The sequence below is a fragment of the Molossus molossus genome, unplaced genomic scaffold (genome assembly GCF_014108415.1).
Source record: "Molossus molossus isolate mMolMol1 unplaced genomic scaffold, mMolMol1.p scaffold_m16_p_5, whole genome shotgun sequence".
NCBI lineage: Eukaryota > Metazoa > Chordata > Mammalia > Chiroptera > Molossidae > Molossus > Molossus molossus.
The window spans coordinates 15159784-15184604 of record NW_023425388.1 but is presented as its reverse complement, the minus strand read 5'-3'; the positions used below and the strand labels follow the sequence as shown (position 1 = coordinate 15184604).

The 24821-nt window shown below is 42.5% G+C and overlaps 1 protein-coding gene across 8 annotated transcripts in view; it reads right to left on the bottom strand.

The window, feature by feature from the left end:
* The window catches only part of LOC118616898 (amyloid beta precursor protein), a 241811-nt gene that overhangs the window by 178857 nt on the left and 38133 nt on the right, over nt 1-24821 (bottom strand). For 7 of the 8 annotated variants that reach the window (XM_036242451.1, XM_036242452.1, XM_036242453.1 and 4 more), the window contains exon 2: nt 6609-6776. In XM_036242451.1, the coding sequence (XP_036098344.1) occupies nt 6609-6776 (168 nt within the window). Of the gene's footprint in view, nt 1-6608; nt 6777-8346; nt 8450-24821 lie in introns of those variants that run through there. The other variant, XM_036242455.1, reaches the window with a different exon arrangement.

Here is a 24821-nt window from a genome sequence, read left to right as displayed (position 1 = left end):
GTTCGATTCCACTCTAATTAAAGTGCTGAACGTAAAAACGAGCTGGTGGGGGGAGGGGGTGTCACCAAAATAAACAGGACAGGACACAAATGTGAAAACAGGAACAGATATACACAGACATAGCTGAATTCTCCTGCTCTGTCGATTTATGCCAATGTTCTTATTTTTTTAAAATAAAAGGTCAATTATAAAAGTACAGTATGACCGCAAATATGTAATCATTGAGTGTGCTTTTAGGAACGAGATAGACAGTAACAAAGAGAAATGCTCAATCAAACATGAACTTGATGAAATAAATATTTTTTTAAAAAAGTCCAAACTGGTTTTGTCCCATTTATCTCTAAATACTGTGATTTGTGCAGTTCCCATATTTATACAGATCATTAATGCACAAAACATATCTTTTCTCATATATAGGCAGCTGAATACTTAGATTCAAAAGTTGTTTCACCTAATAGGGATATCTGGATCTTTCCCAAACCACCTGTTTATGTGCCCGTAATTTGGGAGGCAATTTTAAGCCTACAAAGGTGGGTGGTACACACAGCAAAATCGTAATGGCCAAGAGCGTGTGCCACACTTCTGCCATAGCACTGTGTAGACAGTATGCCCCCTAAAAAGATCAGAGGTGTCTGTTCTCTAAATGAATTTTAATTCCATACTACTGTGGAATGAAAACAACAAGGTTGAGAAACTATTCTTTTCTGGGAATCCCATGTTCAGTTATATATTTTAGAGTAGAAAGTTGGGCAAAGAAAATGGCTTTGTTCAACTCATCAAACAGGCAGTTTTTGTTTTGTTCGGACACTGGTACGCTTTGGTGATCCTGTTAATTTACAGACAAAAACAACTATTCATTTAGAGCAAGGAGGTTAGAGAAACAGAAGACACATATTGTTCGCTGTGGAAAAGAAAACACTTAGGAAGAGGGTATACCCATCGTCTCACAGAACGGATGATAAACAAAGCCACATTCTCCCGCCTCTTTCCCAGCTGGAAATCTCTGCCACTCGTGAGGCTGAACCTCCTCAAATCTCCCTCCAGAGAGCTGCGCCCCAGTGAGTTAGCAGAGCAGAGACACCCGCTCCAAGCCCCTGCCTCATGCATGGTGATCTGAAGGTTAGGAAAAGAGGGTAGCAGAGCCTGTGTTTTGAGTTCGCCCCTTAAAATAAAAAGTGCTGGGGCTCATATCATTTCTTGTTTAATTTGACAATTTTTAAGTTTTACAACACACACCTGACATACCTATGTGTTCCTATCAGAAAGGGGGATCTAAGGTTGGTTAGGCAGCTCTCTGCACTGCTCAGGAGTCAAATGGCAAAGGCTGGATTTGAAGGGAGGTGTGTCCAATGGCAAAGCCCATGTTCCCCCTTCACTGAGGTTGACCCCCGGGGCTCCCTCATACAGTATCTTGTACACAATGAGGTGGACAGGTGGGATGACCTCACACATCCTTTTCACACTAACATCCTAAGATTTGAATTCCCTTCTCTACCCAGTCTAACCTATCCTGGGATACAGGCTAATACTGCCAAAATCTCTTGACCAGAAGACACTAAAAACAATCCCACCGTTCTTTTTTTTCTCTTTTTATTAAATGTATTGGGGTGACATTGGTTAATAAGATTACATAGATTTCAAGTGTGCAAGTCCATGAACATCATCTGTACACTGCATTGTATGCCTACGGCCCAAAGTAAAGTCTCCTTATCACCATATATTTGACCCCCTGTACCCTTTACTATTCCTACCTCCTTTCTTCGGGTAACCATCACACTGCTGTCTATGTCTATGAGTCGTTGTCTGTCTGTCTTGTTTGTTCATTTGTTGCTTGCAGTTTTATATTCTACATGAGTGAAATTACATGGTTCTTGACTTTCTCTGACTTATTTCATGATATTCTCAAGATTCATCCATGTTGTCGCAAATGGCAATATTTCATCCTTTCTTATGGCTGAGTAGTATTCCATTATATATATGTGCCACATCTTCTTTACATTCTTCTATCAAAGGACACTTTGGTTGTGTCCATGTCTTGGCCACAGTGAATAATGCTGCAATGAACACAGGGGTGCATATATCTTTGCAAATAAATGTTTTCAAATTTTTCAGGTAGATACCCAAAAGAGGGGTCCCTGGGTCATATGGTAAGTCTATTCTTAATTTTTTGAGGCACCTCCATACTGTTTTCCATAGTGGCTGCACCACTTAACATTCCCAGCAGCAGTGAATGAGGGTGTCTTTTTCCTCACAACCTCTCCAACACTTTACATTACTCGTCTTGTTGGTAATGGCCATTTTAACAGTTATGAGGTAGTATCTCATTGCAGTTTGGATTTGCATTTCCCTAACAGCTAGTGAAGTTCAGCATCTTTTCATATATTTGTTGGCCACTTGTATGTCTTCTTGGGAGAAGTGTCTGTTCAGGTCCTCTGCTCTTTCTTTTTTTTTTTAAATATGTTTTTGCTGATTTTTTTAGAGACAGCAGAATGGAGAGAGAGATAGAAACATCGATGTGAGAGAGAAACATTGATCAGCTGCCACCTGCATGCCCCCTACTGGGGATTGAGCCCACAACTGGGGCACATGCCCTGACCGGGAATCGAACTGGGACCTCTCAGTCCAGGGGATGACACTCAATCCACTGAGCCACACCAGCCAGGCGACCTTTGCCCATTTTTTAATTGTATTATTTTGTTGTATTGTTGTTGTTGAATTGTATGAATTCTTTATATATTTTGGATATTAACTCCTTATCAAAGGTCTTTCTTATCTCCGGAATCGAACTCCAAATTCCCAGGGTTATAATTGAGAACCTCTGTTTTACAGCCTCGTCCCACCTTTTCACTTTTCTAAATCCTCTTTTCAATTTATCTAATGTTTATATAAGCTTTTCCTGAGCCAAGCATGGTGTCTCCCCACCATTCAAGAACACGTGACACAAAATACTATTCTGAATACACTCAATAAATAGTTGCTAAATTTGCCTGAATTAAATTTGGAAAAAACAAAACACCAAGGTTCTTTAGAATAAAGAATCAAAATACATTTCTTTCTCATTTCAAAGTCCTTGGTTTAAATAAAACTTTTTATTTTATTTTATTTTATTTTTTTCTTTATTGATTTCTAGAGAGAGAGGAAGAGAGAGGGAGAAAGAGATAGAAACATCTATGGGAGAGAACATCGACTGGCCACCTCCTGCATGCCCCCCACTGGGGACTGGTCCCACAACCTGGACATGTGCCCTGACCAGGAATCAAACCAGTGACATCTTGGTGCATGGGTCGATGCTCAACCACTGAGCCATACCGGCCGGGCAGTAAAACATTTTTTAAAGGAAAAAAAATCCCATTTAATTCAGAAGGACAATATAATCTAAATATTCTCATTTTTGTTCCTAGGTTTGAATATGTTTCAGGTGGAATATTATCCCAGTTTAGTTCTATTTATAAGACTGCTAGCTCCTTAGGCCGATGTTTGGGTACCACAACGGTTGATTATGGCAAGCGGCCACTCTAGGCTGTTAAATGAATAATTTATATGGCTATTTTCAAGTTGTTTTCATGATGGCAGCACTTTCTGCCTCTCGCGTAGAACAGAGGAGAGGAGCCGTTCTCTCGTCAGGGACCACAGCGGAAAGTATCCATCGAGGGAGCGTCTGCTGTGGTCCTCTATCGTTACTGCACACAAACGATCCCAAACTTAGTGGCTTCAAACAATAAAACGCTTCGTCCTGCACACAGTTTCTGCGGGTTAGAAATCTGGAAGGGGCTTCACTGAGGGATGCTGTGTGTTTCTAAACCCACAGTGTGGGGCTGTGGTCATCTTTCTATTTTTCCCCTTGCCACCTTCATCCATGGTCTGTCCAGAATCCCTCTCTCTACATGTGGCTCAGGTCTGGCTGTCAAACAGGCCACACACCCACATGGCCAGCACAGGCCAGTCCCAGTACTTGTGCCAAATGTAGGTGTGTGACCACAGTCGGGGCCAACCAGAGGACCTCCTTGGAATTACAATGCACACCAGCAAAATGCAATTGGGAAGCCAGGCTAGGATGCTATCCTCCCAGAGCTCCTGGCTCCATCCCTCCCGGCCTCCTAGAGGAAGCTCATCTCGGCAGGAGGTGAACAAGTGCAAGGGTAAAAGGATAAGCAGAAGACAAGAGAGACCCAGACAGAGAAATTCCAGGCAGCACTGAGTCTTAGCTCTAATATCCAAGGAACCAGCTTCTGGAGGTCGTCATTAAAATTCTGTAAGCTACCTTCCCATCTGTGGCAGGAGACAGTCTCCAAGAGTAAGATGTTTAGTGGGTTTCCATCACCTGGCGAATTAACCCACCCCCACGGTTTCCCCATCTTTTTCTTTCCTTTCCTTTCTTTCCCCACCCCCCTCCTTTCCAAGGCTCAGCCAATCACTTATCCACTGGATCCCATTTCTACCTAGATACCTGAGCCCAGTTTTCTTCTGATGGACAACCACCCTTCCCCCAGTTTAGTTTAAGCTTCATTTAGCTGAAGTTCCTTCCTTTTATAAAACAAAGACAACAACAAAGCCTTTCCCTTTTCCTTGACTTGCCCTCAAGCTCTTGGCCTCTGGGTCTTTCCTAGAGGAATCCACAGATGTCCTCACTGTCCAATCGTGGATCTCCCTGTAGCCCACAGCGAGTTCACTTCTATCCCACTGAAATGCTCTCCCAGAGATCAACAATGTTCGAACAATGTAGATATTTTACATTTTCAAAAAGTGCAATTAGTAAGGGGAGAAGAACTGAACACAAGCTGAGATAAAGGAACTAAAATACATCAAATTGAGAGCATGGACAGAAACTTAATTCTAGTCACTTTTCCGCACAATTCTTTGTGTAGCTGTAGTGAGATATACTCTAAAGATGGTGCCAAGATATTTGAAGGTGGGGGGGAGTCAATGGGGGACACAAGGAGGGACATCTATAATACTTTTAACAATAAAGATAAAAAAATGATAAAGAATAAAAACTTCAAAATATGGATTAAAAAGACATCTTAAATTTTACTTAGTTGGTTTATTGGCGGTCGGAGCATGACACGATTTTTAAAAACATTTCTGCACAAAATGAAACTAGACCATCAACTTACACCCTACACAAGAATAAACTCAAAATGAATAAAAGACTTAAATGTGACTCATGGAACCATGAAAATCCTAGAAGAAACTGTAGGCAACAAAATTTCAGACATTATACGCAGCAGAATTTTCACTGATACATCACCTAAGGCAATAGAAACAAAGGACAAAATGAACACATGGGACTACATCAAACTCAAAAGCTTCTGCACAGCGAAAGATACAATATCAAAACGGAAAGGCTACCCACTGTATGGGAGAGCATAATTACCAATGATATATCAGATAAGGGGTTATTTCCAATACATATAGAGTGCTCATACAACTCCACAAAAGGAAGACAAAGAACCCAATTAAAAAATGGGCAGAGGAACTAAATAGACACCTCTCCAAACAGGACACACAAATGTCTAGGAGACATATGAAGAAATGCTCATCATCACTAATCATCAGAGAGATGCAAATTAAAACAACAATGAGGTATCACCTCACACCTGTCAGAATGGCCACCATCAACAAATCATCAAACAAGTGTTGGCGAGGGTGTGGAGAAAAGGGGACTCTAGTACACTGCTGGTGGGAATGCAGACTGGTGCAGCCACTACGGAAAACAATATGGTGTTACCTCAAAAAATTAAAAATTGAACTTCCATTTGACCCAGTGATCCTACTTCTAGGAATATACCCTAAGAAGCCCGAAACACCAACCAGAAAGAATATATGTACCCCCATGTTTGTAGCAGCACTATTTACAATAGCTAAGATCTGGAAACAGCCCAAGTGTCCATCAGTAGACGAATGGATAAAAAAGCAGTGGTACATATACACAATGGAGTACTACGCAGCTGCAAGAAAGAAAGATCTCTTATCCTTTGAGACGACATGGAGGGACCTGGAAAGTATCATCCTAAGTGAAACAAGCCAAACAGAGAAAGACAAGTATCGTATGATCTCACTTATTTGTGGAATATAATGAACATAACAGTCTGAGGAATGGGGTAGTCCCAGAGATGTGGATGTGGGGTACAAACTGACAATTCCCAGAAGAGGGGGTGGTGGGTGAGAGATAAACCACAGAACTTATATGCATGTATGCATGAACAGTGGACATGGACAACAAACTGGGGACAGGGCAGGGAGGGGGGGAGGGGGAATCAGTGGGGAAAAAGGAGAAACATCTGTAACAAAAATTAATAAATTCACACTTCTGATTTTTAAAAAAAGCATAAAAAAAAAGAAATAAAAACATAATTTATTATCAAATTCAACAATAAAAACCTGTGATATCTGTGCTTATGGTAGAAAATAGAATAAAGAAGAAAATGTAAACTAAAAAAATAAAAATAAAACATTTCTGCACACGGTAGAGAAAAGCAAGTCAATATCACAAATGGTACAGTGAATCATCAGGAGTAAAGGTTTTTCACTGGAAGAGATAAAATACAAACACCTGCGTTAAAAACAAGGCAGGCAGGTGCCCCACGGAGGCCGCCGGCGGGACTCACCTCCTGACAGTACTGCAGTATGCCCTCCTTGGTGCCAATGCAGGTTTTGGTCCCCGATGGATCCGACTCCCACTTCCCATTCTGCACGTTCATGTGCATGTTCAGTTTGCCACAAAACATGGCGACCTGGGGTTCTGCAAGGAGGCCAGCATTGCCATCAGTGGGCACCTAAAAAAAAATAAGTTTCGGTTAGTTGTAGCAATCCACAGCTGTGGGGTGCAGGCCAGGGGAAGGGCTGCAAAGGGGGACGTGGGCCTCGGCAACAAGAGCGAAGGCAGTTCCGTCCTCGCCGATTGTCAGCTGTGAATTAGGCCCGCCTTCTGCATTGGAGTTCATCATGATGTATGCTCCACACATCTCCAGCCACCGGTAATACGGTGCCTTTTTCTTTTTTTAAACATAAAATGAAAATGTCAGTAATAGTGAGAGGAATGTCATTGCAAAGTTTACACATTTCCCCACGGCCGATTTTTGTGGCGACTCAGGAAAGGTTCTGACAATGAAATGTTTTTCTGAAATAAATATACCCCCTCTCTAGAGGAAACCACATTCTCACAGTAACCTCCAACTGACGCACACAAAGAACAATGCCAAGTCCTGGGTGATGACAGGGGCTGGGAGTTGGGCTGTGTGTCACTCGGGGGCACCGCGGGAGTGTGCGTGTGAATGATGAGTTAGCAACTGACTGCGTTATAATTTTTCAAACAGAAAAACTACTGTTTTATTTTTTACCATGCTCAAATGTCATATGTTGGCTATTTACCCCTTTCCCCCCCAATTATTTCCTGGTTTTCACTGTCTCAGCTCTTCTGGAGAGGGCTGGTCCCTCCCCCCAACCACGGTGCCAGGAGGCAATGAGGTCTCGTCAGAGCCCAGCAGCGTGCCCACCCGCTGTGCAGCGAGCCCTCCACAGGCCTCAGCTGTTCTTACCAGAGGCGATAAACCATTTCAGGAAAAGCACTTTGAAAAGGGTGCCCTTCCGTATTTCCAAACCCTTCTGTGCACAGGTATTACCTTCATGTAAATAATTTTAAAAGGAAAAATGGAAGTACTAAAAAGCTGTGTACTACCTCACTTAGTAAGCAATGTTATCTTAAAAAGAAAAAAAAAAATCAGCAAGGGATGAAAATTAAACCCACAGGAGGAAAAGGGTTACTTGAAACCAAGGGATCCCAGACGCAGCACGTAAAACCACCCCTCCTGTTAAATCCAGCTGCGGAGGAAACCTGTGCCGACCCGTCCGTGCCAAGAAGGGTTCACGTCCATCAGAGGCCACTGGTGCGGGAAAGGACTGGGTGATCCTATAATAACTTGTATCGCTTCTAAAAATTGTTCACAAGAGGAGGAAAAAAAAAAAAAACACCCTAAAATTGCACTGAGAGATTTTGGCTAAAGAAAACTGGCTTCCTGACATTTCTTCCCACAGAAATGTAAAAATAGATCAAACATCTGTCCATCTGGTCATTTTCATATGTATTCTGTGCAACCACAACAGAGGATTTACATCCTTTAAAAAACAAATCTGGCACTGAACCCAGCTGAGGCCGGTCGCCGACCTGAGCGCAAAACCTCTTGGCAAAACCTTTGAAACCATATTCCAAGGAACACTGTCTCCATTTCTAGTTCCCCTTTGTAAGGCATATTTAATTAACAAAATTCTGCCCCTCCGCCGACAGATGTAACAATTGGCAGTGAGGCTACCTATCAGATCGCCAGCAGGAATAGCGGGGACCCCTACCTCCCCGCTGTGGGCCCCTGGCCCCCTCCTTCAGTTTCCCAGCCGGAAACCGACAGGCTCATTCTCCAGCAGCGGCAAAGCAGCAGTCTGAGCACAATGCTCCGAAAACAGGAGTTTCAGCAGCTCTCCCGGGGGAATAACGGGGAATCCAGTGCCTTGATCCTAAAAGTCAGAACACGAACTTTGGCAATTTTATTGAAATAAGTACTAAGATAATAACATTGCCAGACAGTCAAATAATCAAATGCCGACAAGTAAGGCCCTAACTTAGATGCCGTGGGGTATATGAAATGTATTTTCATATATACATGTAGGTAAACTTTATTTATTTGTGTATAAAATATGGGCCTTGCTCTTAAGGAATCACCACTGTATTCCCCATGGTATTTTATTCTGCTCAAACTCATTCCTGTCCCGGGGATTTCCAGTCTTAGCAGAATCTTGGTACCACATCTCCAACTGAACAGAGAGATGAATGATCTTTCTCCGTATGACAGCTGCCAATTATTTTGTGGAATGAATCCCCCCCACCTCAGCTTCTCCATGATCCGTTCAGTGCAGTTCTACCTCCTTGTCAGTACAGGTGCCCTTCCTTCCATAGCCTCCCCTCGAGGAAGACTGAGCGCTAATTTCTCTCCCTGAGGTAGCCAACCTTCAAGGACGACCCCCCGAGCCCTGCCTCCTGGTATTGCCATGGTCAGTGCCACCCCCTAATGCATCAGGGTTTGTCTGTGCCACAAACAATACGGCACACAGGTGTGCCTCCCAAGGCCACACACACAGGGCCCCTGGGCTTCTCCTGGCGGCCACATTGCGAGGCCACGGAAGCAGCCGTGGAGAGGCCCAGGAGCTGGGACCCCCGGTCTCCTGACCACCCAGTGTGAGTGAGCTTGGAAACCTCCTACGGCCTCAGTCCAGTCCTCACGCGACTGCAAGGCTGACTGCCACCGTTGAAACCTCCAGGAAAACCAGGAGCAAGAACCGCCCAGAAGACAGATAAAGACATCATAGAGGTTTGCTGCTTTAAACCACGAAGTGGGAGGCAACCTGTTAGCACAGCAAGAAGAGCTCATGTGCTCCGCCTCTTCTCCTGCTCCATAATACATCCACAGATAGCCTTCGACCTCCTCTTGGAAAACAAACGAACTTGCCTCCACTCTATTTGACCTCTGGAGCAGGAGGTCAGCCATCTTTCTGCACAAAGGGCCAGAGAGTAAATAGTCTAGGGTTTGGGAGCCCTGCAGTCTCGGCTGTGACCATGCAAAAGCAGCCTCGGACAATACGCAAATGAGCATGACTATTTTACAATAAAATATGACTTACAAAACAGGCCATAGGCCAGATCTGGCCAGTGGGCCACAATTTGTTAATCCCTGCTCTCGAGAAACCTTCTTCCATTTTCTTTCAATGAAATCGGCTGCGGACTGAAACACTCACTGTTACCACCTTCTAACCTGCTTCGCAACCCCCAGTCGTCTGGTTTACATTCCCACCATTCACACTGCTTTCTCCAAGGTTACACATGACTTCCTATCCAAGACACCAAACGGGGTCTTTCTTCAGGACCTGTCTGTCACTATTCAGCCTCTTTGCCATACATGAATTCTTCCTCGGCTGTCTGCTCCCCTGGCTTCTGTCCGAATGAACTACCCTGGCTCTCGGGCCTTAGCTCTGATTAACCCATCACTAACTCGCAGTCCTCAGATTCACAGCCTAGCACAGTCCTCAAGGTTGGGTCATAGCTTCTCTTTTACCTACTTTAATGAAAAGTCTGGGTGCTCTCGCTGTCAACGCCTCGCTGCTGAGAGGAAACCCTGATAAAACAGCAATAACAACAAAAAAATGGCAGCAGCTAACATTTCTTTCTTCATTCAACTGGTCTGAGTATACAACGCCCACTAGGCATGAATATACTTTGGAGGACAACGTTAATAAATCAAGTCAAGTCCTCTCCCTGACAAAAGGGATGACCCATCATTCCAGTTTGCCTGGGACTGAGAGGTTCCTAGGAAGTGAGACTTTCCATACTAAAACCAGAAAGTTCTTGCCCGGCCAGTGTGGCTCAGTGGATTGAGCATCATCCCTTGCACCAAGAGGTCACCAGTTCAATTCCCATTCAGGGCACATGCCTGGTTTCGGGCCGGATCCCCACTGGGGGTACTGGAGGTAGCTGATGGCTTTTTCTCTCATCAATGTTTCTATCTCTCTCTCCCTCTCCCTTCCTCTCTCTCTAAAGAAAAAAAAATTATATATATATATAAATAAAAACATGTTTAAAAAAAACAAAATAAAAACAAAACCAGGAAAGTCCCTGGCAATTTGCGTATGGGGTCACGTGATGATATAGCTTGATTCCACCCTCCCAGGCAATTGAAGGATGTCTACCTGGCCAGTGGCCACAAGGAACAGAGCAGCACATACCCAGGTGTCTTCCCACGTCCTTGACAGCCAGCGAGTCTCACCGAACCCTTTATTTATGGTCTGCATGAAAGCCATTCCAAGCATGGCACCTTCCCCTCTGGCCTCCCATGCAGTGTTTTCAGACTATCAGAGAACAGAGTGGCCCTCCCAGGACTGGAGATTTTACAGTACACTGGGACAACTGGTCACCCCACCTAACACACTTCAATTAATGCTTCTTCATTTTTTTCCTACCTAGACTCCTAACTTCTTTTTGTTTCTTCCATTCTTTACTGTGTCTTCCTTCCCTCTTCTTGACTTTGTTGTTATTTTAATGCTATCTGTTCACATGTTTGTATATGCTGACTCCCGAATGGTAATCTTTTTCATATCTCTTCAAAATAATTAATTATAGCCCTATCATGTTGTAACCATGCAGAAAGTCCATTTCTTTAACATGACCCTTTCTCTTTTCTCCTTAGGTCCACCCCCTTAGAACACTGCATTCTGGTCAGTATCAAACTGTCTTAAGAACAAAGCTTCAGGTCTGTTGACCACAGAAACAAAGTTTTGGTCAAACTAAAGATAGCATCTTGACTTCAGCTGTGATTCAGCCACAGGCCCATGAAAGTAGAATGACCCAATCTTCATGAAACCAGACAGAACAATGCCATGGCTGACAGCAGGACCTAACACAATGATCAACTACTCCCTACCCTGACCCCAACAAATCAAGAGCCCAGGACCCCAAATCCTGTAGCCATGGTGATTAAGGATTTTCCCCCTATATAATCCTATCATCCCCTGGAAGCCATCTGGGAGCCAGGTCTTTGAACAGGAGCTTATCTGTGACCCAGGGCTTGGTGCCATTTCCTGAACTAATAAATCTCAGCTTTCTCTGCTGCAAACTCCTGTTCGCATTTGATTGGGCCTTGATCCTCACAGGTGAACGGCCCCTTTGGTCTGGTGACAATAGTACTAAAGAACATCTTTAACTGCCTTATGTGCTTCGTTTTTACCAATGGGAGTTCAAACCAGAAAATAGATGCTTCAGTTCCTTTGGGGTTTTCAACAAGACGAGACCTAATATTAACTTTACAAAAGGAATGTGATCATTAATGTGCCCATTTTTGTTAAAGTGGAGATTAATAGCTCAAACTTTGATTCCTCAATGATTAGGGCAAATTATTATACTAGAAATTCTTAAATGGGTCGTATGCAAAAATATAACATTTGACATTACAAAAGCCCCTCACAAATAAATACTTACATCACAAGAACATCTTTATCAGGCAAAAATTCTTTCCCAAACCAACACCACATGTGTACAAGAAGATCGAACTAATTTTCAGGGGGATAAGTTGAACCAGAAGCTTTTCTAGTTTTACTGAAGGCCACCTGCAAAGAATTCCACATTTTTCTTTTTGTTTTAATCCTCACCTGAGATATTTTCCCATTTATCTTCAGATAGAGTGGGATTGGGGGAGACAGACAGACATCAATGTGAGAGAGACACATCGATTGGCTCTCTCCCGCATGACCCCAACCAGGGCCAGGGACTGAACCACAACCAAGGTATGTGACCTTGACCAAAATCGAACCCTCAACTCTTTGGTCCACTGGCCAACACGCTAACTGCTGAGCCAAACTGGCCAGGGTGAATTCCATGTTTTTAGTAACATAACCCAGTTATGGTACTTGCTGGGTTAATTAAAAGAACACAAGAATCCACAGGCTTCTTCCCTAAGCCATTTAAGAAAAAAAGGCTGGTTGCTAAGAGCAGTTTGGCATTCAGCCAGAAGGAAACCATCACCAGCCCAGGTGATCACAGAAGGGAGAATATTTACTTAGCCATGTAAGGGCCCAAGAGGCTTACTCAGACCCCTTTTTCCAAATGATTCCTCAAAGAAAAGGCTTACTCTATCAAGATGAAGGGTCCTACTTGGGACCTGTTAATATGGACACTCTGAAGACTGGAATCTTTGGGTCCTGGTAAGTTACTTGCTCCCAGTGAAAATACATCCTCTGACCAAGTCACCTTACAGATAGTTATTTCTAACTTTTAAAAAACATTTCCCTTTTCAACGGAAAAGAAATACAAAAGCTTTAGTAGATGGGAAATATAACCACTTAAATAACGATTACATTTTACTTTTGTGTTCATCTTAACACTCCCTAAGGTAACTTAAGGTTACCTGGCAGGAATCTGAGACAAGACCTAAAGACTGGAACCCTGGTTTAACCGGCCATTCACGGTCTATGCATTTCTGAGAGGCTGAAGATGAAGATAATTCTTGTAAATTGAATGACTTTCCACTGACATCATGAGACTAGAGATGCTTTCCCATGGGAAAACAGTGCTCAGGGACAATAAACAAAATAACAGCTAAGACAATGGAGTATCCACTCACTGCCTCAAAACCAAAAGACTATGTACAGAAAGTTCTGACTTACAGAGATGTAAATATTACACCTAATGATGCTGCAAATCTTTTCTCAAACAATCCTTTGCTACCAGAAAAATATTTTAAGGTCACAATATATAGAGTACTGGAGTAAAAATGAACTTTCCAAAGCAAGTTAGCTAAAAACAAACAAACAAAAAAAAGTGGCTTTAAGGAGGCTTAAGGAGAAATTAAAATAAATATATACCAGATGTAGGCCAATCTGCATAGATGAACTAGAAAATCTACAGCTGACATTGCTGCAATTTACAAATGCAAAACCAGCTTCTCCTCCTGTCTTTCACACTGGGTGTTCCTTTTCCCCGAAAAGTTTCTCTTTATTATCATCAAGGAGATCAAAATTCCTTACAGAGCAGGCTTGGCTGCATTCTTCCCCACACAGTCCCAATTAAAAGGGAAATGGGAATAAGGGGCTCTCTGTTTCCCTGGCTGAAGTCTCCCTTTGCAAGGAGAAGGCACAGATCCATGGCTTAGTTTCATCGTGGATTTATGTCATTTTAAGGCTTGTAGCTAATAAAAACCACCTGGTTTGTGCATTGAAACAGACTTTTCGCCGGTTGGAACAGCTGGCCTCATACAGCAGAGAATTTGGTACTTTTTAATCAGTTCACGATTTCCTCGGGGTTGAATGCTGGTACAGCATCTCTTAAAAAACACAGTGAATATTGTTTCTATCACATCTGTGGTTTCCTCCCATAAATACAGTTTTCCCTTAACCTGGGCATGATTCAATCATACCCCACAGAAATGCTTTTAAGCTTAATTCTAAGACAAATTTTCCATTTTTTTCAATGTAATGAACTGATTTGAGAGTGAACTCTTTTCAAGAGGCAAGTAAGCAAGCATCAATTAATGCTTGACATAAACAGATTTTCATTCTGTAAAGAAAAAGACTCTCTGTATAGTTTTCCTTTTAATGAAAAAAGAAAAACCTTAAGCAGAATCAGAACATCTGCCATTGCCCATTTTATCTCAGAGGAGAGCTCACATTAAAACTAGAATCACAGAACTGGATGAAATCTGCAAAATTACCCATCCCGCCCAAGAAGGAAAAGGACTTGTCCAAGGTCACACAATTATGAAGAGGCCACGATGGGAGCTGGACCTACTCCATCAAGGGTGTTGTTGACATGCCCAGGCTGACCCTCGAAGTAACAAAAAATTACAATTTTCCGAGGTCTTGCCCTTGTGAGCATGGATTTGTGGTGAGGAAGAATGGAGGAACTAGTCAAAGCATACAGAAGAAATGAAATGTGGTCACCGAAACTGCACACAGCTTTAATGGACCCGTGTGCAGTCGGCCGAGTGCACACTGTTTGCCGCACGACTATTTCAGAGCTCAAATTTCAGGCTAAAAATGACTTGCCATAAAAGTGAGGAAAGAGAGAAAAAATTCCTTTCAGAACTAATCCACATATGTCACTCCTTGAAATCCGCCACTGCTGACCTGGCTTCAAGTGACAAGTGATCGCTCCTCGATGAATAACGGCCTCCGCTGACATGGATAAAAGTTCATTCTTAAAGGGGGACCCGCAAAATTGAGGCCACCCAGTGGCCAGGTTCACAACACAAATCTCACCTTAAGTGAGCTTGTCCTTAAGGGAAAGACCTGTCAGGGAAACCCGACATACACCCATCACGATTCTCCAGTTCAGCTTTAGCTAACTCCCCTTACCCTAGACCTGCTGTCCTAACACAACCCCTGACCTCTGGCCAGCCACGCCCGTTTCCGCCCTGCCTCTCCTATCCCTCTATAAATCCTGCTCTTGCCCCGCATCCCTGGGGACAACACTCTACTGCCTGTGAGACACTGGACTCCCCCAGCCCATGGACTGTTTGCCCCTAAATAACCAGCAAAGTCATCACTGAAATGTTTGTTTTGCCACTTGATAACATCAAGTGTTGCTTTCTGCTCAACAGATAGGTTTTTCTACAGACCCCAAACCCCTTCCACCTCATAATAAAGCTGGTAAATAATTCTTGCTACTGGCAAACCTTTTTTATTCAACATCCACAAAATCAGTTACCAATGTTTAAAGCCTGAATTTTAGGTAGGCCCAAGAAAAAGTGATGTTCACTGCCTAGAACAGACCTAGAAATTTAAAAAAACAGAGCCTCATGTATGGCAACCAAACTGCTTGCTTAAAAGTAGTTTTCCATCCAAGTAATGCTAATTTACTCCTAAACAGTAAATGTTCTATATTTTATCTGCATGCATATATATATGATAAGTGATAAACATATACTATACCAGGTATAATTGGGTCTAATGTGCTGTTATGTTAGTAAGAGTCTTTCAACATCATTGATGTAGAAATGGTTTATTTCTTTAATTGTGTCTTTCATTTTGAGGTTTACTGGTATGTTTTATATAACCATCACACAAAAACACACAATATCATCATCTTTGTACTATTTCGGTTTTTCTCAATATTGCTATACCTCTTCAGCCTTGACCTTGTGAATACAGAGTTAAGAAAAGAGTCAAGGGCAAAAATCAAAGTGTCCACTTAGACGTCTCCCTTCATTATCTCATTGGACTCTCAGAAGAACCAAGATAAGTCACCTCCACGTCTACTTAGACAATTAGAGAGGCTCAGAACCTGCCTGGGCTGTTACTGCAAAGCCCACACTTGCTTTCTTCATAAGAGGCCAGTTGACATTCCAGCTACTAGTTCTCACGCTTTTTATTTTTAAATCCTGAATATTATTTTCAAATTACTTTTCTCCCTATTGCAGCAGTATTTTGCAGTTCTTTGTTACTGGCTTCTAAAAAAGAAATTTTTTTTTAAAAGCAAGTAAAAGGGAAAGCAAATCCACAGTTTAAATGTTTAATCTGCATTTCTTAAATTTAAATCACTAGATGGTAACATCTAGTAACTTCGGATCACTTCCTCTTTTTTTTTTTAAATCCTCACCTGAGGACATTTTTGCATTTATCTTCAGATAGAGCAAGAGGGAGATAGGAAGGAGGAGACAGAGAGAGAGAAACATCTATGTGAGAGAGACACATTGACTGGTTGCCTCTTTCAAGACCCCAACAGGGGACGGGGACAAACTGCAACTGGGGTACATGCCCTTAGTGGGAACTGAACCTGGGCCTCTCTGGTCCGCGGGGGAGACACTCCAACCGCTGAGCCAAACCGGCCAGGGCTGGATCACTTCTTCTTTAACAAATCTCCTCTGAAATGCAAATGTAAAACTTTCTTCTAAATTAGATTTTTCCTTAAATCAGAAGCAGTCAACTGAATATGCAAAAGTAGGGTCCGGAGCCCCCAACATTCCAACTGTCAGTGCTTATTCATCCCCTGTTAGCTTATTTAATCCATATTTCTTTCAACAGTAAGCACATGCCTACGTACATATATCCCTGTATATAAACCGACTATAGAACTACCAGTATAGTATGCAGTAGTACTAATAGTAGTAATCACACACACATAGAGTTTACTGATAGATCAATTAGAGCAAATAACACAGTGTGTTTGCTAAAATCTCACCCTAGAGTTATTGCACTTGAGACATGTTGCTAACAAGGTAGTACACTTGGAAACTGGGCTCCTCAGAGATGCCAGTTTGAATCGCATTCATTGTAAAGAAATCTGATGATAACATGAACAATTTTCCAGTGTAATTTCCACGAGTTCTGACAGCTTGGGCAGATGAGCATGCAGCACATAATGCAACACAGAACATTCCAATTCTATTAGTTCTCTCCTTTTACATACAAGAGACATTCTATACATGTTGAATTTCTGAAGTTCTCTTGTTCTCCATCCCAGCCCAAGCAAGATCCGCTGACCCACAGGCCTGCGAATTATAATAAATAGTTATTACTTTAAGCCATTGAATTTTGGGGCGGGTTGTGGCTTTCCCTCATTATTATAGCAAGAAAAACTAATAGAGGCATGTATTTGATAGAAATAACTAATTTATTTTATCCTCACCAGAGGACATTTTTTGCATTTATCTTTAGATAGAGTGGGAGGGAGAAAGGGAGGAAGAGAGAGACAAACATCGACGTGAGAGAAACACATTGAGTGGTTGCCACCCACACGACCCCAACCAGGGCCGGGGACAAACTGCAACCAAGGTATGTGCCCTTAGTGGGAACCAAACCCAGGACTCTCTGGTCCACGGGCCGACACTCTAACCGCTGAGCCAAACCGGCCAGGGCAGGAATCACTAATATTAAGTAAAACTATCAGGGCTGAAAATTAGTTCAGAAGGTAGAAAGTTTTTCACATGGAATTTTAATATATGCACAAGATCTTGTATTTTGCTTGAAATAATTTTTTGAAGTAGTACAAAATAGGAAAGGCACAGTTGGGTAGCAGTTCCTAAGAAAAATTTCCAAAAGTGTTTAAGAAATTTAAAAAAAAAGCGAATGCACCCTTATGCTTTACAAATTGGGGGCCCCAGATGATCATAGGCAATCTTGGTGTGTCAAATCACATCTAGAATGATGTAGTATTCACATTTTTAGATAAAGACTAAAAAATTACGAAAAGGTTACCTTGGAGGAAAACAAAAATTTATCAGGACCATTTTATCTTTTGGGGGGGGGGTTATATATAGAAATTTATTTCCTCACTGTTCTGAAGATTAGAAGTTCAAGTTCAAGGTGTCAACAAGGTTGGGTTCTTCTAAGGGCTTCTCTCCTTGACTACTAATCTCCATCGTTTTCCAAATGTTATCAAATCTTAAAGAACAGAGGATGAAATAAGGAGAGAAGACAACATCTGAAGGAAGAGGCTTAACTATGAACAGTGCTAGAGAATGTCTGTGCGGGAGCCTCAAAGATGCTGAGCAACCTCAAAACAGATGTCACCAGGAACCTCTTAAACAAAAGGACACCCATCCATCAGGGTTTCAGAAATGGTCCCTCAGTTCAGTGGGAAGTCAGGTTAACAGCTTTCAAAAGTGTTCAAGCAATAGGACCTTATACTCAAATAAAATTTTGTGTGAAACCACCACTGGGCCCTCTCCCCAGCAGAACCTGCATTTCAGTCGCACACAGCTTGCAGCACTGGCCTTCCAAATACTGATTTTTTTTCCTGTATTTTCTATTGTTAGCCTATGGGCCTTATTCCCGTCTGTGTTCAGAAAAGGTCTCTGCTCCCTCCTGCATTCTTGCAGAACTCTGCATTCGGAAAAACTCTCCTTGCTCACATAGTTCAAGGAATGACTACACTGTTGAGCACCCCGAACCTGGACTGTCTAACAGGGTGAGCAGTAACCACTTGTGCTTGAAATCTAGCTGGTTCACCTGAAGAAATGAATTTTTCATTTTATTTCATTGTAATTAATGTAAATTTAAATTTAAAAACCAATTACTCAATCCTATTATTTAAACACTTTTCTGCATCTTTGAAACAACATGGGTAAGCCAAGCTCCCTTTTTTTTACTGTAATTTTACGAACTTAAACATCAAATTTTTCCAATAAAAAGGTTAGTGTCCCAATTGAGATTGTGATGACTTAGTATGAAAGATATGTTTTCAAGTACCTTATTAATTCATTTTACATGCTGGAATGATTATCATTGGGTTAAATAGAATGACTCACTCAAGTTAATTCCAACTTTTTACTTCTACCCTTTCCAATGTGGCTCCTAGATACATTTTAATGACATATGTGGCATAGTTTATATTTATATCGAACAGTAATGCTCCAAAAATGGCACACGTAAGCCAGTACAAAATCTACAAGTCAATAATAAATTATAGTCATTTAAAAATATTACCCGTTTATCTTTTTTTTTTAATCCTCACCCTTGGACATTTCTGTATTCATCTTCAGAGCAGGAGGGAGAGAGGGGGAAGAGAGAGAGAGAGAGAAACACCAACATCGTTGCGAGAGACACATCGACTGGCCGCCACCCACATGACCCCAACCGGGCCGGGGCCAGGACCAAACCACAACCGGGGCCGGAGACAAACCGCAACCGAGGCAGGAGCACTTAGCAGGAACCGAACCCGGGACTCTCCGGTTCGCAGACCAACACACCAACCACAGAGCCAAACCAGCCAGGGCTTACCAATTTATCTTTTATTACTCATTGTACATGTCGATACCTCTTAGTCTTTTTTGATAAACCCTGAAAAATCAGGACTTCAGTTGGTTCAACTGGCACAGACCTGAAACCGGATGAATATTTGATACTGATCGTATTGTATGAGGCAGGGACCAGACAGAAAAATGGCTCAGCTGTGGCGCCTGAGCCATAAGCTCTCGGTTTTATCTCCTAGAACTGAAAACAAAGGCGGGTTAAGACGACGCTCCAGACACACGCCGGCTGCCCGGCAGGGGATGGCAGTCAGCCGCTGCTTTCTCCAAATCTGACTGATACGGCGGGCTGACCTTTCCTTTATGTTTTCTGCATCCGTAAACAATCAATTTCTTTAAATGCACAGGGGTTTGAATAACATCAGATGTATTTGTTTTCACTCAATGTGTTTTCAAAAGGAGCTGTTTGAAACCTGCAAAGTCTAATGCTTCTGAATAGACCATGTTCCTGGTCACGGTTTACATGTGGCTGTGTGAACAAAAAACCTTATTCTAGTGACACTTCTCCCAGCAAAGGGCACGCCAGCTTCCGCACCGAACACTCACGCCGCTAACATCACAGGCCACCAAACAGTACGTGCTGCTGACATCCAAGGAGCCGAGCAGTGAAGGTTCCGGCCGGAGTCCCGGGCCCAGCCCGTTTGGGGAGACAGATGTGAGTCTGACAAAGAAGAGGGTGGGGTGAGAAATGGAGACACAAGAAGTTCTGGAACGTTGAGTCCAACACTTCAGTCATCTGATAACACATACTGAGATCAAACCAGATTTCACTCGTGGGCCACCAACAGGTCCCCAAATGAAAACCTCAACACCACTTGGGTTCAGTGCACAGACACAGCCAAATAAGCACAAGAGCTACGAGCTGAAGACAGAAAGTCTTTTATTGCCCCAGAACATACTATCCCCACATCATCTGCAAGCTGAGTTGTTAGGACTATTTCTCTTTTTAATATTAAGACCGTGGATGTGGCTGTGACATTTGTGATCCCTTTCAGCACCCGCCAGGTGCACTGACCTTTTATGCAATGTCATACTCGTCTCTATCCAGTGACATAGCCCTCAAATGGACTTTTACTTTACCAAGCGGACTTTACCTAGAGCACTTCCAGTGGATTTTCTAGAGCATGAGGCTTGTGCTAACATGCTTATGGCACAATTAAGGACACATTTTAAAGATTTTAGTCCTTTTTTCCTCTTTATTTCTTCTCATTTACCCACCGCAGTGTTGACCCACTCGGAACGTATATACAATATAAGAAACAGCACTAATGGATCAATAGATGAAGAAGAGAACAAGAAGTCTTTGAACAAGCTGCAGGTGGGGAAAAAATGGAAAACAAGCTTCCGGAAGAGGTAGTAGGTTTATAAACGAAGTCACTTTATCTGCTTCTTACAGTTAGTAACGCACACTCCTTGGACAAGGAGGAAAAGGGCTGATTTCTCTACCCTTTGTCAGCTCAGAAACTCATCTATTTCCCTTTACAGCCTCTACCACACATCAGGCTTCAGGCTGTTGTGAAACCAAGTAGACAGAGAGAAAATCAGCGAAACAGGGAGAGGTGGTTAATGGGATTCGCGGTCGTGGGCTGCAATGAGGAAGCCAGTATAACATCAGGGCCTGGTACATTCCAACTGTCCACATCCTTTAATATCGTTATAATTTCCAGTACTAAAATGGGACGAATCCTACTAATCCTCACTTCCCAGGGAAGTTAAGATCCAGTACTGTTCTTCAGTGTACATTCAAACCTCGGAGCAGCTCTCAGGGGGACTGCGGGCAGATGCAGCAACCTCAGCCCCACTAAACTCTGGGAAGTCTTTGCCTCGATTTCCTACCAGCCCGAGGCGGAGCCGGTCGGGACTCGTTGAGAGTCCGTTGGCATGCTGTTATCCATGCCAAATTTAAGGTATTGTGTGTTCTAGCATGAGCCCACGAGCTCCTGTTTTACAAAACGATGCCAACCCGTTCCCATCATCAGATTTTTCACTTAACACTGTGAGGAAAAGCCTAAGAGGAAGAATAATAATTAGCAAAATTTATGAAAATGTTCCTGAAGAGTCTTTAAAACAAGTCACCTGAGAGGTGATCAGGCGGGTGGGAAAAGGAAGAGGAGGGAATATAAGCATTTACTCCGTGGAAAGTAATCAAGATGGAGCATTCAGATATTTACCATTTACTTCTTGTTCTTACCTCTTCATACATACACATATATGCACACACATTCACATTTACGTAGTGATGGTAAGAGGTCACCTGCAGTATGTTGGAACAAGAAAGAGTCAATAAGTACGTTATATGGAACAAGAGTTCCAATATATGTGAAGTGCATCAAAGAATTCATGATCTTAGAACTTAGCAAATCTCAGAATATTTATAGAACTATTTCAGGAAGAGAACATGAAGTATTTATTTTTGATAAGCAAAAAGGATATTTACATTATATCCTTTGGTTTATTTCCTCTCCAAGCTGCATAATATTTACTTATCTACTTTTCCCATCTGGTTATAACTCTCATACTATTGTGTTTTTATTACTGGGACTTTGGGGATAGGAGAAAATGGCTTTGCAAACATAATAGAAATTCAGAGGGAATATTAAATTGATGTGAAGAAAACTATGATAACTTTCAAATAGCAACCCTGTTCATGGTGAAAAATGTATTGTGTTACTTATCACTTTTAATGTAAGCCAAGATTATTTTCCAGGGTTATACCATTGAAGAATACTCAAGGTTCAAGTTCCAGGCTATTTGCTCGATAAGAGCAGGTAGATTATCCTCCTTAAATAAGGCACCAAGGCACTTCTCACAGGAGCTTGCCCTCTCTACACCCCCAAGACGAATAATTTTTCAAACTGCCTTTCTTATCTGAATGAAGACTATTGGAAACTACAAAACATAGAAGAAAATAATTCTGAAGGGAAGGCAATAATGAAGACACTTGTTTCTACTTTCTTTATCTCCAAGTGAGACAAAACTCAAGGAGGCCCAGATAGGATCCCTTGAAGGGGATGTGAAAGTGACATTGGTACAAGTGTGTGGGATGCCGTTACTATGACGATGCAGTTGATGGCACCACCTGTAAGTACTCATCTAGTCTTAGCTGTCAGAGCAGAAGAAAAGAGTAGCTAAGCACTTCAAGGATTCCTAGTCCTTTAAAAACTTTGTAATGTAAACGCAAACAAGATGACAGTCACTGCTTCACCGTCCGCGGGAGATCCTGTCCCTTACCACCTGTGTCTCTACCTCTCCCCAACACTGGAGCACTCAGTAAATATTGATGGGAAGCATTAAGGAATGCCTGGCACAAAAAAGAACAATAATAAACTACAACGGAGAAAATGGAATTACTGGCGAAGGTGTGGAATACCAAATAAATTCCAACTTTCATAGCTGTGAGATTTTTCACTGTGGCACTAGGAGAATAGTTTCTTGACGTGAAGAAAAGAAACTGCAATGCCTACACCCCTGTCTTTCCCAACTCCCAAGAACTAGTTACAGTGCAACTTGTTAAAAAACTTCAGCTCTTCTTCGGAGGAAAAAAAAAAACAAAAAAAAAACAGGTGCCTAAAACAAGGCAGCTTATGATCTTTGTGGCTCAGTAAGCTTCTGATAACACATTCCTGAGGGGTGCGTCACTTTGCAATTCAGATGGCATAAAACAAAATCAGATTCATTAAAAAATCAGATTACCTCACTGGACTCCAAGAATGGCCCAAATAGCGTGGGCAGCCAGACTTCTTTAACGGAGCATCCAATCAACTATTTAAAAAATCCCTGCAGCAAAAACCCTCAGCAGCACGAAACTGATTCTCAGAGATTTCAGTGTAACTTAATCCCGAAAGTAAAGGCTCATGTAAAAAAATACACCTGAAAATACTAGGAGGAAGAGACAGAAACTAATTGTTGAACAGCTAAGCCGAACAGCATATGCGGATGGTTATCAAACACTTGTCCTTCCCACTTCAAACAGACAAGGTTTCGGAGTTGTCTGACTCTGGCATTAAGTTTCAGGAGCCTCCTGGCTGGATGCCTGTAGACAAACACTTCTCAGGCACTGAACACTTTCAAGACTGGAGATGCAGGTGCGACCTACACATCCCTGACTTCTGTGACATAAAACGTTGGAGACGAAAACATGGAGGCCCCACTCACTAATAAAAGGTGTTGCTATGATAAAGCACTGGCTGGTTTGATTTGGAGGAGGAGGAGGAGGAAGTCTGCATAATGTACGCAGACGGAGACCGCAGCAGAAAGTGTACACAGGGGAGTGCGGGGAGAGGAGTGAAGGGTAGGACCGGGTCAGGTGTGAATGACCTTGAATTCGTAATAAATGTCCCAAGTGTCACATTTAAAGAGAGCAGATCTCATACCTGTGCATGAGAGGCATGAATGGGCGCATGGCATCTTTCATGGGCCCTCTTCCTTCCTCTCTACCAAAACATCAGGAGTTGTATTGTAGGGCTGTGTTGGTATCAGGCTGACTGTCATTCATGCTGGCTTCATTACCATATATTCATTATTGCCGTCATTTATTTTTATTCTGGTTTTAAAAGAAATTAAAATTGAAACATTTTCTCGAGCCTCTCAAGATGCTGTGGACCGCAGGCACTGTGCCTACAATGAATAATGAAGCCAGCTCTGGGATGCAAGGGATGGGGAGACGGGACCAGCCAAGACCGGAGCATAAGCTTAAGCACCAGAAGTAGAACAAGGGCAAAGAGGCCAGGAAACAAAGTGGACAAGATTTGGGCTTCGAAATTTCAGGATGAGAACACATGGGTGGTGGTGGAGGGGAACGAGTTTCTAGTACCCTTTCAGCCAACAACAATAGGAGCCCGAATGCCTCATGCTAGAGATTCCCGTTTGACCCAGTGGGATGGAAGAAAAAAGGGAAGAATCACACTTGATGTACTGTTAGCGAACATCCCATTCTGCCCCTATGGCTGTGAGCCCCACGTCACACCAGGAGTTCTCGTGGTCACTATGGTAGATCAACCATCCACATTTCATAGCCCAGAGTGACGGAAAAATATTTTAATTTTCAAGACTAGCAGATGTTTGATGGAGCTGTGCAAGGCTCAACCTGGGGGAAGAATGCCCTGGAATCCTACATTGCTAATCCATTCCTGGGCTGCACGGGTGTCTTCCTGACGTGTCCATGGAGGAATAAGCCCCCAAACAGAGAAAGAGCTTGCAAAACAATCTACATCCTGCCCTTCAGGAAGAGAGGCATTAGATTCTGTTGGAAAGATTGATGTTCCAGAAAGAAATCTAACCGTGGAGGGTTTACATAAGCAAAACGTTTTAAACAAAATGATTCAAATAAACCAGAAGCGCACAGCTGTGAACACACACACACGTCAGCAAGTGAATTCAAGCATCCCACTTGAATTCAGTGGCTCGTGGTATGTAATTCTAAGTAACAAGAATTGTAAGTAGAATAGAGGAGCCTTTTCGGATTTGCTACAAGGTATCTTATAGGCATGGCTTTTTCCTGAAGAGGGAATGGCGTGGGTGTACCCCGAACACTAAACGATC